Below are 17,792 nucleotides of genomic sequence, written 5' to 3' on the forward strand. Positions count from 1 at the left end.
GGCATTGTCATTTACAAATAAACACAATCCAAATAGAATAATGCACTTCAAAACAAACCTGTCTTTTGTAGAGATTGAGGACTACCTTATCAAAAGAATCTGGCTCTTTTCCAGATCTACTCCTCTCAACAGATTGCTTAGCAGTGCTTTCAATCAATTCAGTCCTGCATCATATTTTCTTAAACAAGTACTTTCTGCAACTACTAATCTTTAAAAAAAACCTTGCATAACCCGATCAATATTCATGATTATTAAAAATGCATTACAAGCAAACAACACAACCATATAAATACCTTGGGGACAATCAAGTAGGAATTTATCGTAACATATGCTTTATTTGGTCAACTCCAACTACAAACCAATCTTTTGCTAAATTTACGGATCTATATCAGAATCATAATCAGATTGAATTGGATTGATGTCAGATTTTGTCCAACCCGTTGACCACCTCTCACCATGTTAAATTTGTGCGAGACAGAAATCTCAGTTATTTACAAGAGATCACTTAGTGAAATTGGGAATGCCTTAGTTATGGCAAGTTCTCTTTTCAGGTTTGATTTTTCCGACTTCAGTAACCAGGTCCAAAAATATCATGCATGAGATGATAGTTTTGGGAGTTTAGTTTAAGCACTCTTCATAACTAAATAAGCCAAGTTCCATCTATCACACCTGTCTGCAAGAGTGACGAACTTTTTCGTATTAACAAAAGGAAAAAGAAATCATATTCTGATATTATACGCATGGCATCTGCACTACAAAAATACCCAAAAGGAAATTTAAGGCAGTAAACTAAATATAGACGTGTGTTGTCTTTAAGAGATAATCAAAACAGCAATTAAAGTAGAAGAAGATGAAGAAGAAGAAGAGAAGGAAGAGTGGAGAGAAAGAGAGAGAGGTGGGGAAAGAGAGAAAGAATGAAAAGAATACTTTCATCCTTCCACCACATTGTATTTATACTAACAAGTTTCAGAAATTACACATAAGCCCCCAACATTATATAAGTAATAAGCCCCTGACAACAATGTGGTGATCTCTCTTCTAAATAAGATACAAAATATGGGAAGCAGATTATATATAAACTTCTAAATTAAGGGATGGAAAGACCGGACACATTCACGATGAGATTCCAACAATATATTCCAAAATATATGCTATTGGTTGATGATAATATTATAATCAATGAAACTATAGAAAGAATAAGAGCTAAATTGGAGGTATGGAGGTAAGCTTTAGTATTAAAAGGATTTAAGATTAAAAGAAAAAAAAACTATAGTATATGGAGTGTAACTTAAAGAAATCTAGATATAAAAAGAGGGATATAGTGAAGATTGATGATCAGGATATACCAAAAGGTGAACATTTGAGCTATTTAGGCTCAATTATTCGCAATGAAGGAGAAATTGAAGATAATGTTAATAAAAAAAGCAAGACATGGTGGGTTAAATGGAATGTGATTAGAATATTGTGTGATAGGTGTATTTCTCTAAGATTCAAAGAGATGCTCTACAAAACAGTTATTAAATCAGTCATTCTTTACGGTACAAAATGTTGGGAAACTAAAGAACTACATATGCATAAATTAGTGTGGCAAAAATGTGAATATTGTGATGGATGTATGGCAAGAGTAAATATGATAGAATAAGAAACGAACACATTCATGAAATGGTTGTAGTAGCACCCACTGGAGATAAAATTAAAGAAATTTCATTAAGATGGATTGAACAAGTGCAAAGAGTACCAGTGAGTGAATCAATTAGGACGATTGACATAGTCTAGGACTCGGGTAATGATGGGGGAAGAAAAATGCCAAAACATGGGTACATGGGTAGAGTAATTGAAGAAAAATATTATAACATATTGTTTGACTGAGGCTGTGCCTTAGAGCAGAATGAAAAATTATAATTCACATAGCCGACCCAACTAGCTGGGAAAATGCCGTCTTGAGTAGCATTGCTATAATGGCATGCACTATTACCCAAAGTTCATATCAAATGCAAATTTTGTCGCGTTCACATTTCTTAGTTAATTGATGAAGTTAATTGACTAAAATTTCCAAGCTCCAACTCTTAGTTCTCAGATTTTAAATGCTTCATAGTGAAAATGTAAAACATAATACGTTACATCACACGTCTTTGAGAAAGAGTATGCTAGTGACTACTGTCTTATGTAAATAAATGCACATTAAGTTTCAAAACTAAATTGAAAGAATGAACTGCACAAGTTTTGGGGTTTGAGTGGGTCTGGTAGTGGAGATGCAGCTGGAATCTGCTATTCCGACCAGTCACCAGAGTCATAAACTCCGGTGAAATCCTCTGCTACTCGTTTTTTCGCGTTTCTCTTTCTCTTTGGGGCCTTTTTTCTTTTGTTCCTCTTCGGATCCTTTTTTGCCTTTTTTTTTTCTCTCTTTGCTATGCGATCTTTCTTGGAGGTTGCGCGTTTGCCTCGACTTTTTCAAGTCTGTAAGATCTGCAGTTACATACAGAGGACCTTCAATTTTTTTGAATGATGAATCGGTTGGCCGAAGGAAAGAGGATCTCCAGTCTTGTCTGGTGGGTAAGTTTGACAAGGATGTGGGTGATAGGGGGCAGATTGCTGCTTGGGCATCTCGGGCTTGGAAGGTCTCCCCGGAGGTGGTGGTTTCACCTTTGCCGGATTCTCTGTTCCTTTTTCGTCTTCCTTCTTTGGCGGAGGTAGCATGTGTGCTCAATGAGGGTCGCCGTGACTGGGGTAAGGCCACCCTTCGTGTGGACACTTGGAGTTTCAGAGTGGGTTGTTCTGAGGTTTTGAAAGAACAGGGGCTGAAGAAGGTGACGTTGTACCGCCTCCCTCTTCACCTTTAGAGTCATGCCCTCTTTGTGACAGTCGGTGACCTTTGTGGTGGCTTTGTTTGGGTGGACGCTGATGAATCCTTGGATGCAGAAAAGGTTCGCATCACTGTTTCTGTGGGGCGTGTTTGCCCTCCTTTTGTCTTCATTCACGATGACAGTTTCTGCTACAAAGTGGCTATATGGGAGGAGAAGCACCCCGAGCTTGTCCCAACGACGGATAGGTGGTGACGGCTCACACTTGTTAAAGGAGGAGGAGTGGCTGAGATGGGAGTCTATGGGACAGAAGGGTTTAGCTGAGTTTCAAAAATGGAAGGTGTGGAGAAATGAGCTCTGGATCCAGAATACGGAGTGTTTCAAACGGATCTTCAATCAGAGGAGAAGAGAAGGCTTTCCTTCGTTGTCGGATCGTGGACGGCAAGTAGGTCTCCGGTTTTTTCAGAGGGGTGGAGGTTTCGGGAATCATGGTCGTCGACCGGATTTGCAGAAGGGGATCGGAGAAGAACGCGAGGTGGTTTCCACGTTCCTATGGCGCATGGGTGGGGAAGGCATGGGGAAAGGACACGTGGTTGGCAGGCAGGGTTTGCCCGTTCTCAAAAGGAAACAGTTGTATCCACGTTTTTTTCAAACTCTTTTTCAAATTATCAGGCCCGAAAGGCTAAGCAAGCCTCTTCTAATGATGGGCCCATTGTTGGGCCGGAGATTAGGGGCCTTGTTCCTTGTGTTGGTGTTCCTTCTTCTCTTGCGCCAATTGCTGGGTCTTCAGTGGATTGCAGTTTTGATTCAAGTTCTTTTGGACCGGTTAGAGTAGAGGAGGCCCAAGTTGTGGATGTTGGGTGCTCTTTGGGCATGTCCTCTGGTTTGGGCCGTGAGTTAAAGGTTGGGCTGGGGTCTGGGTCTGGTGGCTCTGAGCTGGTTGTGGGTAATAGGTTTGGGCCGTTGTCTTCTTTTAAGGATGACTTAGAGACACAGCCTTCGGGCCCGATTAAAGAGTACTTCAATAATGGACGGCATGCTAAGCTACCTGTGCAAGGTCACCGTCGGCGATTTAAGAAGAAGATTCTTCTTCCAGTTGTTTGCAAAAGATGGACGCGTAAGGAGAAGCAGAAGTGGGTGAAGCGTAAGGATTCCAATTCTGATCCGGGTATGCTCAACCTTTCGCCTGATCTCTCTCTTCTGAATCACTCATCTTCTTCCTTTTGTTCCCCTTCTTATGGGGTGTCGAGACGATGCTCGGGGCTTGAAAAGGGAGTAATGTCCTCTGTTTCTAAAAAGTTGGAGACGATTTCTGAGATGGAGTCGGAGGTGGACGTGAATTTGAGTCATTTTGGAGGGCAAGGCCTTTCGATGAATTCCTCTCGGTTTCCCAAGATGCCCTGCAAGGGAGATTCTGTATGTGTTAGGCGTGATTTGTGGATTAATCTGGACGAGGTTTCCGCTACTACTTTGTTAAAGGAGCTGTAGGCTCACATGGTTGTGAACGGGTTTGTGACTAAAGAGGAGTTTGGGTCTCCGCGGTCTTCTGGTTCTCCTTCCAATTATGTTCTTGAGGAATGGGAGGATGTCTCATATTCTTCGTTTGATAGAGATAAGGGGCCAGTCCAATGGGATGGTTTTGAGCCGAATGTGGAGATGGTTGTTCCTTTGGCTGTGGTTGGACTGCAGGGGGAAGGATGTAGGGGGTGCTGCAGTTGTTGAAGGTATGGAAGATTTTGAGGAGTGGTTTAGGGAGAAGGGTGGGGAGGTGGGTTCTTTGTTGGGTGTATCTTTTGAGGGTAGGATGGAAGAAGTGTTGAGTTTGTTCCATGATGTGCTGAATTCTCAGATTTTGGATAGGGGGGGAAGCAGGGGTGGGGTTCAGGATGGGCTAGGAGGGAAGGAGGTGCAGAGTCCCAATGAGTTTGTTACGTATGAAAGAGGATGAGGGGGCCCAGGGAGAAGGACAGTGGGAGGAGTGGAGGGAATGCATTTTCTACTGTTTCCCTATGATGCTACGAATCTTATCATGGAATGTCTGGGGTCTCAATGACCCGTAGAGGAGAAAAGTTATGAAGGCGGCAATTAATAAAGGGGGAGGTTATGTGGTGCGTTTGCAGGAAACTAAAATTGCTTCGATGACGGATTTGATTGTGAGGAGCCTTTGGGTTGGGAGATTTGTGGAGTGGTGCACCTTGGATGCTTGTGGTTCTTCAGGTGGAATTCTTATTATGTGGGATAACAGATAGGTCTCTTTGGTGGATTCTCAGATCGGGAGTTTCTCTGTTTCGTGCGTTCTCTCTTTGGTGGAGGATGGTTTTCATTGGGTCTTTTCTGGAGTTTACGGGCCTTCGGAGGACAGTGTTCGTCCTTTGTTGTGGGAGGAGCTGGGGGTTATCAGGAGGAGATGCTTGTTACTGTGGTGCATTGGAGGGGATTTTAATGTTGTGTGTTCTCCTTTTGAGAGATCGACGGGGGGGAGGTGGACGGCTAACATGGAGTTCTTCTTGTCGTTTATTGATTCCTAGGCTTGTGGATTTGCCTTTGAAGGGTGGACTCTTTACCTGGTCTAGTGGTCGCTCTCCTCCTACTCTCTCTCGGCTGGATCGTTTTCTTGTGTCGGAAGAATAGGAGGAGAAGTTTTCCGATGTTGTTCAGGCTACTTTGGCTCGTCCTATCTCAGACCATGTTCCATTGTTGTTGGATTGTGGTGGGTTGCGCAGTCGTCATTTTCCTTTCAGATTTGAGAATATGTGACTTCGTGCTGAAGGCTTTCTTGGGAGGGTCCGTTCCTGGTGGGAAGGGTTTGGGGTGGTTGGCACCCCAAGCTATACGCTCGCAGGTAACCTTTGTCTTCTTAAGGATTGTCCCAAGATTTGGAACAAAGAGGTGTTCGGGAATCTTGTTTGGAGGAAGAATCGGGTATTGTCTGAGATTGCTGATATTGATTGGATGGAGGGTCAGGAGGCCCTGGCGGATTCCTTGAAGGCTAAGAGGGTGGAGTGTCAAGCGGAATTTGCTGATATTGCTATCATAGAGGGCATTTCGTGGACACAGAAATCTCGGGCTTTGTGGCTTAAGGAGGGTGACAAGAACACGAAGTTTTTCCATCGATTGGCCAATGCTCATAGGAGGGGTAATAATATTGGGAGGATTCGAGTGGAAGGGGTGTGGTTAAGCAAGGAGGAGGAGGTTAGAAAGGGGAGGTGATGGATACTTTTCATGCTTTCCATGCTCAGGGCTCTTTTGAGAGGAGTTTGAATGCCACTTTCATTGCTCTCATTCCCAAAAGGAGGGGGGGGGGTGGGGGGCCGGATTTTCGCCCTATTAGCTTGGTAGGATGCATCTACAATTTAATTGCCAAGGTCCTTGCTTTTAGATTGAGGAAAGTGTTGGATGGCATTATCTCTGACTCTCAGAACGCCTTTGTGGGAAGTCGCCAAATTCTGGACTTAGTTCTTATTGCTAGCGAGTGTGTGGACTCCAGATTACGTAGTGGAGTTCCGAGTGTTCTGTGTAAGCTTGACATTGAGAAAGCGTATGACCATGTAAGCTAGTCCTTCCTTCTTTACCTGATGGAGAGGATGGGATTTGGTGTTCGTTGGAGAAAATAGATTCATTTTTGCATCTTCAGTGCTCGGTTCTCTATTCTTGTGAATGGAGCTCTGACGGGTTTTTTTTCTAGCTCGAGGGGCTTGAGACGGGGGGATCCGCTTTCCCCTTTTTTGTTCCTCTTTATGATGGAGACCCTTAGTAGATTGTTGAAGAGGGCTGTGGAGTTGGGTTTTTTGAGAGGTTTTCGGTTGGGCAGAGATGTTGCTAGTCAGTTGGAGATCTCTCACTTGATGTTTGCGGATGACACATTCGTGCTTTGTGATACGAATGAGTCCCAGCTTCACTATTTAAGATGCGTTCTAATTGTTCTAATTTGGTTCCAAGTTGTCTCCAGCCTTAAGGTGAATGTTGGTAAGAATGTTTTTGTGCTAGTTGGGGAGGTCCCTGATATTGCTATGCTTGCTAGTATCCTTGGCTGCTGCACTGGCACTTTTCCCATCTCTTACTTAGGGATGCCTTTGGGAGCTCCTTCGAGGTGTGTGGAGGTGTGGGATCTTATCGTGAATAGGTTTGAGAGGAGGCTGGCGGGTTGGAAAAAACAGTACATTTCCAAGGGGGGTCGGGTTACTCTGATTAAGAGCACCCTTTCCTGCCTTCCCTCTTATTTTATCTCTCTTTTCCAAATCCTTTCTTCTGTGGCTGAGAGGATTGAGAGATTGCAGCGGAATTTTCTGTGGGGGGTAGAGGGGAGGAGTTCAAGTTTCATTTGGTTCGTTGGGACCAAGTGTGTAGGCCGATTTGGAAGTTTGAGGTTTAGGAGATTGTTGCCTTTCAACAAAGCTCTCCTTGGGAAGTGGTTGTGGAGGTTTGGGGTGGAGAGACATTGGCTGTGGAGGAGGGTTATTACGTGTAGGTATGGGGAGAGTAGAGGAGATTGGTGTTCTCTTGAGGTGCGTGGCCCTAGGGGAGTGGGGGTTTGGAAGTTCATTAGGAAGGGTTGGGATGAATTTTCATTATTTTCCAAACATGTTCGGTTTAAACTCAGGAATGGTAGGAGGATCAGTTTTCGGGAGGATGTTTGGTGTGGGGATATTTCTCTTGCTCTCGCTTTCCCTCGGCTCTTCAGGATTGCTACGGATAGGCAAGCCATGATCAACTGTTATCAACTTGATAGCGGAAGACTGGTTTGGGATGTTCGATTCAAGCGGCTTTTTCAGGATTGGGAGATTGAGGATGCCACTTGTTTTTTGGAGTTGCTTTATCGGCAAGATGTAATGGTTTCGGATTCTGATTGTTGGATTTGGGCCTCTGGCTCTCAGGGCCGTTTTGATGTTTGGTCCTTCTTCAGGTGTCTTTCAGATGAGCTTGGAGATTTTTTCCCTTGGAAGTCAGTTTGGCGCTCAAAGGCTCCTCTCAAGGTGGCCTTCTTTGCTTGGACCTCTGTTTTGGGTAAAATCTTAACCCAGGATAATTTGAGAAGGAGGAATTAGGTGGTGGATCACCTGTTGTTGCATTGCTCCATGGCTAGGGACTGTTGGGTTTTGATGCTTGGTCTTTTTGGGATTCACTGGGTCATGCCTGGATCTGTTAGAGGGTTGATTGAGGCCTAAAGAGGTTACTCAATGGGGGCTCATATCCGAGATGCCTGGAGGGCTACGCCTCTTTGTGTCTGGTGGTGTATTTGGCTCGAGAGGAATAGGAGATATTTCGAGGGAAAGGAGAGGACTATTTCTTTTCTTAAGTTCTCTATTCTCTCCATTCTTTTTTGTTGGGTTTCAAGGAGAGATCTTAGATCTAGGGAAGAGATTGTCGATTTTTTGGCCTCTTTGAAGGCTTAGCGTATGTTTTTGGTTTGTTGTTCCCTTGGGACGCGCTCCCCTTTTGAGCGCTTTCTATACATTTCTTACTTATCAAAAAAAAAATGAAACCATTATTTTACAATAAGAAAATTAAATATATATTTGTAATTGTGTTTCCAGACCTTTGCATCTCTCAAGTCTCGATTCTCGACCAATGCTTCAACTCCTAAGTTTTCCTTTCAATTCTTTAATCATGAGCTGATACAATCACACAAATACTTAAAATACACCAACCTATTTTGAAGGTCTTTTACTTTTTATTTATAAAAATAAGATAGAATCAAAACATTAATATATTAATGTTCGATTTTTTTAAAGTTAAAAAGTCTCTAGGTTAAACCGTGTAAAAATCATGAGAAAAAAAAAATTAAAATTTATCTTTTTGAAGTTAAAATGTTTAAGAAATGATCCACTCGTAGATTGGCTAGTCTTTTGGATCCATGGATAAAATCTTTCAGAAACAAAGTGAAACTGATTTCAAAGAAATCCAAATTAAGTGTTTTATAGTTACCTTATGCTAGTATATGATGCTCCCCATCATTTTATAACTTATATCTGTAGTAAAGCAATGAGAGCTAAACTTCCCCGGAAACAAACAGAACCAAATATTAGCATTAAACCAGATATATACTGTGTTCCCCTAAATCCCATAATATTTTTATCTTTTCAGGCTTCTAAAACCATGTGAATCATATGATTTGTCATACGCATCTTTTGTACTGAGATGAACACGTCTTTACGTGAAGTCGTCTTAAAACAAAGCAATGAGTTTCAAATGTAGTTTGGAAAAATGATGCGGTAATAAATTATGGTCATATCTATCAGATAGTGATTATAGCAACTTCGGGAATCCTTGCCCATAGTTTTTATTTTAGATGGTTTTATAGTGACACAGACTAGGTACCACTACGAACACCAATCTTAAATGCCATAAGTGCGCTTCACCATTAAAACAGGAGATAGAGTTGTGTGCTCATGGGTATGCATGTGCAAATGCATTTGTGTGTGCGTGCATGCGCATGAGATATACATATATATATATATACATTAATATATATATATAGAGAGAGAGAGAGAGACTATATCACAGTTTTTGCCTCATTCAACTTACTTTTGTATCCCCAGTTCTTCCATGCACACCCTTAACTTCTTGTGCCTAGAACATTGAAAATAGAAAGCAAATCATTAGAAATTATTTACTGGGGATGCAGCTCACTAATTTCAATCATCAAAGAACCATGAGGTTAATTAAATACCCTCTAGTGAGAAATCTTGCTGCCTTGATATTAGAAGGGTTCTCCAGCCAATTACTGTATTTAATAAAGCTCTGCATCCAGTGAGAGCAAACATCTAATACTTTGGGGATGGCTTCAGCATTGGGAGGACTTTTTGTTTTACTTCCATGACCATGGGAGAATTTTGGGGTACCAATGTTGCCTGGATAAAGAGGAAGCCAGTCCAGCTCTTCACAAACTACCTATGGCATGATCATACTTTCAGATTTTAAACCATAACACTTATGAGATGATATATCTAAAAAGCATTCTGACCTCGACATACAGTTGATAAGAACTTATTGAGGAAAGCTGAGGATAGTATAACACACTGCCTCCAATAAGGTACCTGCTTTAAAAAGAGTAGATAATTAAATGCACCGCAAAATTTTCAGCAGTACTAATCAAAAAATGAAATATCAAAACTCTGCCTCCAATAATATACCTGCTTCAAAGAGGCAAGATAGTTAAATGCACTACAAAACTTTTAGCAAGAAATAGTAACTAAAAAACATATGTAGAAATAGATAAATATAAAAAACTTGCACCTTACGAAGCTTTGAATAGGTTCATCTAAAACATCAAAGCCATTTGCAGATAGGAAGGATTGGCTTTTTCTTCCTAAAGCAATGAAGAATCCAAATATAGCCAAATCCCTCTCCAACACCTGCAGAGATCAGTATTAACTAAACCAAAACAAGAAAAGAGCAGCTTTGACATAATAAAATAATTGCAAGAGCATGGATAGAAAAGTTTTAAAATGTATAAGCAAATTTGAGATCCTTAAATAGATAATTCAATTGGCATGTTTCAGAATGTTTACTCACATTTCTCGTTTAGAAACTGAAGCCTATTCTAACATGAAGAAATAATTATAGATGAAATGTTCAAGGTATATAATACAAATTTAAACACATTAAATAATTAGAAAGGAATAAACAAGCATCTAAATCAGATATATGGTATATACAATATGTAATACAAGTATTGGGAGAATACAAAAGTAATATTAATCCAATATGAGATTGAAGCAGTGCAAATAAAAGAAATTTCTTCAACCTTAAACGTAAGGTGCAGTCTTACATCCCTTTTTAGATTTAAGAATAGAAGCAGTAGAATTAAGAAAAATAGCTAAGCCTTTTCTTTCTATTAATTCTTCATTCAATGTTTTGCCAGCACTTCCATCACAAAAATATAACATATCCAGAATTCTCAGAGTTTAATCATATTAGGAGAATTTTATTTGTGATTTCATCAGTTCTGCAGCATAAATTTAAAATGAATCCACAATATTATATGTCAATTATCATGTACATATAATTTTCCAGCAATTCAGTCATCTAAATTATTATTTTTATTTTTTTAAACAATGGAGTTTGAAACTTGAATTCAAGGAGACCATGTAGTTATGGTTTTTCAGTCATTATGTAAACTCTGTACAACAATTATATTACATTTTTTAGAGAGTAGAATTTTCTCTAGTTCTCCCCCTCGCTTCTTCCACAAATCTAACCCTCAATCTCCATCAAACCAATCTAAGTGCCCCCCTCAACTTCTATTCAAGGCTCAAAGGATTAGAGATTGCTTATGCAATAGAACCTATAGAGCATAAAGGACCAAAACAAAAGAGGACAAAAGAAGTTATTTGTTTGCTTTGAATAGGGAAATTTTGGGGACTCCCCAAAGTGAAGCTTGGATTGAATGAGAATATATGTCCCGACTATATTACTAACATTAAAAACTTGAACCACTAAATCACTGCACTTTCAATGTGATCGTTGCTCTTATTTTAAGGAGAGCAACACTTTCCTGGATGCAAGCCATGTGCTTACACCATCCCTATGAATTTTAGTTTGCATGTCAACATTACATCTACTTCAGGATCTTCAACATGTGCTTACACCATCCGTATGAATTTTAGCATTTTGCATATCAACATTATCAGCTACTTTGTACAGTATACTAACATTATATGCGAGCCAACCATATTTTATAGGAGAACCTAGAGGACATTTCAGTGCTGACCTCAATACTTTCACATGTAGTGAGTCTCGACCATATTTTCTCCCTATCTACAGCTCTCTGCAGCTGATTCTGTATAAGACCCACCCAGAATACAACCTCTTCCATTCCACAATCATTTGTCAGTCTACATTCCGCAGCTCGAGGACCAAAATGGACAAGAAACTCTCTATGTAATCCAATATCCTTTATATAATGGTAAGCTTGGCTTATAGGAATGAAATCAACCAGCAAGTCCATCAATCTACCAGTTATCTCTGGAATCATGGAGAAGAACTGTGGACAAGAAATTCTGGGTGGGCCAAGCTCTGTGACAGCTGAAATGCAACACAGTGCAAGCATGAGGAGTGATATGTCACTTGCATTCCCTGAACCCAACAACATTCCTTTTCCATACCTGGAAGAGGAAAAAAAATAACATCATTTTACAAAAGTAATTCGCAATTATCATGCAATTAATAAGAATTTACATTCAGTAATGAAAGGCAAGTACATACACTGCAGTAGCGGCAGTAAAGCGTGGGTCCCTTTCAAAGTAATTAACAAAAGTGGTCACCACAGCTGGAACTTGCTCAGACCAAAACCACTCATAAGCATCAGGTTGCTGGGCTAATAATTTATCTCTTATTACACTCTCCAAATGAGCAGATTGCCGTAAAAAACTGCAGTAATGTAATGGTTAGATCACACCAAAAGGCTGATATCAAGTATGAAGCAATAAAAAATAAATAACTACAAAAAATTACACAGTTAACATTGATAAAAAGTGGAAATGGAAATCAGTGACCCCACTTGAGAGGAGAGATCCTCAAAAGAAAAGGTAACGGCTCATGTGACTCCTCCAGTAATGCAGACTAGTCACTATTAGACATGGCAAAACCTTTTTCACTGACTCTCTCTCATTTTTCCCCAGTTGGTTCCAACTTTTTTAAGAACATATTCATTTACAGTTACCTCCATTTTTCACTTGCTAACCATCCATCTCAACATTTGCATTTCAGTTCTGATCATCTTATGAACAAATTATTTTTCAATTGTCTAACTTTTATGCCACAAAGCATGGCCAGTCTTACAGCTGTCTCAAAAAAATCCCTTTAATTTGACTAGTGAAGTCCCATATTATAACACTCCAATAGCACTCGTACAATTCATCCATCCTTTTTTTGGTCTACTAGCAATATAGCAACATCCCTTTCAACCTCTTCCTCTATATAAAGTAATTAAGAAAACAGTAATGGCCAAACTGATATGGGATTAAGACATCCTCATACATAAAACGTTGTTCTATTTGGGAAATCTACTTATGTTTCTTCCATAATTTTTATTAGAGAGAAATAAATGAAAGGACAAGTAGAGTCTCAAAAGGGAAAAGATATCCTCATTGTTTCAACTGTGAGAATAACAACAACAGACAAAAGTAAATTACCAACTAATTTTGTGGCTGTCATGATAAAATACTAGAACAACCTTATTCTAAGCATTTAACTCACGTGCTGGTAGGCAGATATGCTTGATGAAAATTTAATAGTGTCAGTTACATGACCATGTATTTAACTAATAACCAGCCAACTCCCTCTTCCGTAACAATCTACACTCCAGCAATAGATACCGCAAGTATCTTCTCACAACATTTAAAATAAAATCTGATTGTGAATCATGTTAAAATTCAAAATTCAATCAAAAACAATGTATAAAAGCAGAAAATTGATTTATCCAATGTTAGGAACAAATTTCTTGAAGATCAAAACCTGCCCCCAAAAAATAAAAAATAGCTTGCATTAAACCATAGATCCAATCATCCAATGGGAATTAATAACATAATATCAATGTTACTACCGTCTAAAATCCAAAGAGGTCAGAAATTTTATGTCCGTGGCTTCTACAAGACAAATATCATGTCTTTTCAGCTCTGACGTAAATATTAAATAATTACCATTATTTTATGCCATTACAATCAAAATAATAAAAACACTATATTTTATACCTCCTTTGGACAAAAATATTGATATCTCTGCCTCTTCCATCTTCCCGGGATGAAATCTCACTTGCTGCTTGCAATAGGGAATACACAGAAGCCTGAAGAAGTTTTTAAATCTTCAACCACCAAAATAATGATTTGAATTAAAATATGTGTATAGAAACAAAAGAGAAATGATAAAGTAATAAACCAAGCCCAGACACTTCCCCGGAGTAGTATTAGATGTCTGATACTGACAATTCTTTGACATTTCCGGATACGTGTCGCACATTTTAAACATGTCTATAATTTGAAAACATTTTCTTAATATCGGACAAACGACCGATGCAGCTCAGACACTTGTCAACATGTGACTAATGAATCTTTTACATTGATAAGACTTTCTTTCAGCATGGGCAAAAGAATAATTGTTTAAAAACAAATTAGAAGCTTATCTCAAAAATATTAAAAGGTTTAACCATTAAAAAAATTATGTATAAATTTTTTATTATAGGAGTGGACATGAGAGTAGGAGATGACAGAGGAGCTGGGAGGGAGCCACAGATTTGTTTGATACGATGCAGTATTCAAAATTCATATAGTATTTAATAATTTGAAAAACTCTGTAAAATAAATTCGGAAACATAAAATACGGACATCAAGGGTCTTTTCGGCAACAAGTTCTATTTTGCATTTTCAATTTCATATGAAACAGACATAATAAAGTTTTTTTTTTTTTTTTTTTTTTTTTGTAGTGTGATTTATACAGAAACAAAAATATGTTTGTAACTAATTTGCGCATAATATTGGTTTTTTAAAATTATTATTAGAGTTGTTTAGTTACAATAATAAAAACAAGTGAAAAAAAAACACACACACACACACAAAAAAAAAACAAAGAAGAAGAAGAAAATAAGAAGAAAAACTATGAGAGAACTTTGAAGGGAAAAATAAATGTTTGATTAAATAAAGGGAATGCAAATATTTTGAAGATAATTTTATTTAAAAAAAAAAAAAAATGAAGAAGAAGAAGAAGAAATGAAAATAACGAAAGAATTGAAGAGATTTTTCAAAATAATAATAATAATTTCAGGGGGGCACTTCATAAATTTTTCTAGGTTATATACCTAAATTTAAAAATTAAAATTAAAATTAACGGAGCCAGCATGGGCCCGGGTGGGGGGCATGCTGGTTCCGTCCCTGCAAAGGAGTCATCTGATTGTGTGTACATAACTTGAATACATGTCCACATGCATACATATATGTCATTTCTTCTTATACTTTTCTTTCAAGAGCGCATATTGTGATTCAAGAATGTGTCAATGCTTTTTAATTTTTTGAGATAGATGACTATGTTTGACTTTTCTCTCTTCTCTCTCTTCTCTTCTTGACGTCAGAGTCTTCCACTCCAGCGTCAACCGTTTGTGTCTGTCACTGGTTTTTCGTTTTTTTGGCAAGGAATCGTGATATGCATCGATCCTATCTTAGTGTTGTGACCCTACCACGTCTCAATTTTCACGGGGAAATCAAAAGCTGCTCTATAGGCAATGATCTAGTTTATAGGGTTGATCATCAAAGCATCCAGGAGCGTGAATTTGTACTGCGATCATGTCTGGTAGGTCGCTTTGACAGAGACGTGGGGTGTCTAGAAGGGATTGAGGAGTGGGCGTCGAAAACTTGGAAGGTTTCATGTGGGGTGAAAGTGTCTCCTTTACCTAATGATTTGCTCCTGTCAGGTTTCCATCGAAGACTGAGGCCTTAAGGGTGTTGGATGAAGGGAGTAAGAGATGGGGCGACGCCTTATTATCCATCGACATTTGGTACTTCGCCGCCGGCTGTTCTACTGTAAAAGAACGAGTAATACGAAGGGTGATTTTGTTTGGTTTGCCCCTCCATCTCTGGTGCAGCAAGTTATTTGAAGCAATTGGGAACTTATGTGGTGGATTTCAAGGTGTTGAGGCGGACGTCTCAGCATGTGGACAGCGAATTCTCCTCTATGTTTTCGTCGGAAAAGTGATGCCGGAGTACCTTTTTGTTGAGGACCAACGAGTGGCTTACAGGGTCAACTTGATAAAGGAAATAACACCTCATATTCTTCCGAAATCTTACTATGGCGTTGGGGAGGGTTCACATATTCCGGCTACTGCAACTGAAGGTAGTCACCGAAACGTACAGATCTACCACGACGTCGAAGGAAAGAGGTGACTGCCTATTCACGCGCCAGAAGCGCGTAGAGGGGCCATCAATCAAGCCCTTAGTCACCGCCTTACCTTCCCTCGTAATATCCGCGCTAACGGATACCAACCACGTGGCAGAGATCGTGGCTTTAAAGGAGATATTTATGCTGCGGATTCTAATGGGCCTAAGCGTGGATCTGAAGCGGGTTACGGGCCTATTTCGTCAAATGGGCCGCTTGCTCATCACGGCCCACAGGAGATGCAGAGGGCTGTTCATCGGGGGCCTCTTTCTTTTAAGAACAAGCCTAGCCCACAGCCCATTGCCAATTCACGTTATAGACCAAATGTGAGTAACCTGAAGAGAAAGGTTTTGAGGGGCCCCAATAATAAAATGTTAGTTTCTTTTATCAATTCTAAGCCCAGCCTACCTATTTCTAAAGGAGTTAGCCACTTACAGAGGCGTCGTTTTGATGATACCTCTGCAATCTTCTGGAATTCACCGGAGAAGAGGAGATGGATGAACTTATCTGCCGCCGTGACTGGTGGAGGTCCTATTGAGAAGGGTTCTCGTCATTCTCAATGTTGTGCAGGTATCTCATCTTCATCTCTCTCTGATACTTTACAGCCAAAAGGAAGAATTGTCAGGTCTTCGTCTCGGGACTTTAACAGAAATCATCACGGAGTTAGATGGTCTCGAAAAGAGAAGCAGAGGTGGATTTCTACTAATGTTCCAGGTACGCCATCAATTTCACATCCTCAAAATTTTAATGTTCCATCCTCTTCTTCTACCCCTTCTTGTGTGTTGAGGGGGTGCCGGTGTTGAGCCGGAATTGGAGAAGAGGTGCGAGTTGACTGTCACGAACAATGGAACTGATTCTTTGCATGGGCTAATTACGGAAGGAAAGAAAGAGAGCGAGTCTGGCGTTTCTAGGCAGATGAAAATTGCAGATTATGCAGTCAAGAAATTATCTGAAGGGGTTACAGTCTGTGTGGGCAAAGACCTGCATTTTCAGTTGTCTAATGAAGAGGCCGTAGCTTTGCTTAAAGAGCTTCGATTAAGTGTTGCACTAAAAGGTCTTAACTGCCTGCCTCATACAGGGGCTGACGAGACTGATTCTAGTATAGACTCGCTGGGATGGGCGATTTTGTTACAGAATCTGATTCTTTTTATAAGAATAACAGGGAGCTGGAAGAGTAAGTGTTCGATGATTTGGGTTCTATCCAACAGGTTTGCTCCAATGAGCTTACACCCTGGGTGGAGAATGGTTCTAAAATCCTACAGGAGGTACCACTGGCTATGGTGCGACCCAACGAACAGGTTGCTAACAAGGGGAAAGATTGGGTAGTTGACAATATTGGAGTCACTAGTGAGCTTTTGGGAGTCTCTTCAGAAGGTAATGACGATCAGACATTATCTATCCTTCAAGCAATTGTGGAAGGGAGAGAGGTTGCAGTGACCAATGAAGTTATGAACACGAAGCCTTTATCGTCTTGGAAAGGAGTACAGGAGATAAAGAATCTCATTTTGAAGTCAACTATGAAAGGAAAGGAGGAGTGGCGAAGGAAAGGGGAAGAACCAGGAGCAGGAGTCTCAAGAAGGGTGGAGGGGAGATTATCTTATCTAGTTTATAATGAAGCTACAAATCATTACATGGAATGTTCGTAGTCTTAATGATCCGAACAAGAGAAAGGTGGTGAAGGTAGCTTTAAGGAAGTGGGGTGCCCAGCTTGATTGTTTACAAGAAACCAAGTTGGTATCCATTTCTGACAGGGTGGTTAAGAGTTTGTGGGGAGGAAGGTTTGTGGAATGGGAGGCCTTGAATGCTATAGGTTCTTTGGGTGGGATATTAGTCATGTGGGATAGTAGATGGTTAACTCGAACAGACATCTGGATGGGGAGATTTTCTGTATCTTGTGTGCTTAAGATGAAAGAGGACAACTTCAAATGGGTTTTTACTGGAGTCTATGGACCGGTTGTTGATGATGAGCGACCTATCTTTTGGGAGGAGCTTTGCCATGTCCAAGGATTGTGGTCTCTCCCTTGGTGCTTGGGAGGGGATTTCAATTCTGTTAGGTCCCCGTCAAAGAGGTCTACAAGGGGAAGACAATCCTTGGAAATGGATCAATTTTCTGATTTTATTGATGAG

General features: G+C 40.0%; 1 protein-coding gene across 3 annotated transcripts in view; it reads right to left on the reverse strand.

The window, feature by feature from the left end:
• LOC132293255 (uncharacterized) overlaps nucleotides 1–17,792 on the reverse strand; it is a 51,825-nt gene that overhangs the window by 21,801 nt on the left and 12,232 nt on the right. For 2 of the 3 annotated variants that reach the window (XM_059790640.1, XM_059790641.1), the window contains exons 3-10: nucleotides 13,496–13,587; nucleotides 12,009–12,173; nucleotides 11,515–11,908; nucleotides 10,038–10,156; nucleotides 9,766–9,838; nucleotides 9,472–9,692; nucleotides 9,327–9,371; nucleotides 59–164 (exon numbers count right to left, since the gene is read on the reverse strand). In XM_059790640.1, coding sequence (XP_059646623.1) covers nucleotides 59–164; nucleotides 9,327–9,371; nucleotides 9,472–9,692; nucleotides 9,766–9,838; nucleotides 10,038–10,156; nucleotides 11,515–11,908; nucleotides 12,009–12,173; nucleotides 13,496–13,587 — 1,215 coding nt within the window. The remainder of the gene's footprint in view (nucleotides 1–58; nucleotides 165–9,326; nucleotides 9,372–9,471; nucleotides 9,693–9,765; nucleotides 9,839–10,037; nucleotides 10,157–11,514; nucleotides 11,909–12,008; nucleotides 12,174–13,495; nucleotides 13,588–17,792) is intronic. The other variant, XM_059790642.1, reaches the window with a different exon arrangement.

The sequence above is a fragment of the Cornus florida genome, unplaced genomic scaffold (assembly GCF_030987335.1).
Source record: "Cornus florida cultivar Cherokee Brave unplaced genomic scaffold, ASM3098733v1 CherokeeBrave_3.0.0_Hap2_Chr02, whole genome shotgun sequence".
Taxonomy (NCBI): Eukaryota; Viridiplantae; Streptophyta; class Magnoliopsida; order Cornales; family Cornaceae; genus Cornus; species Cornus florida.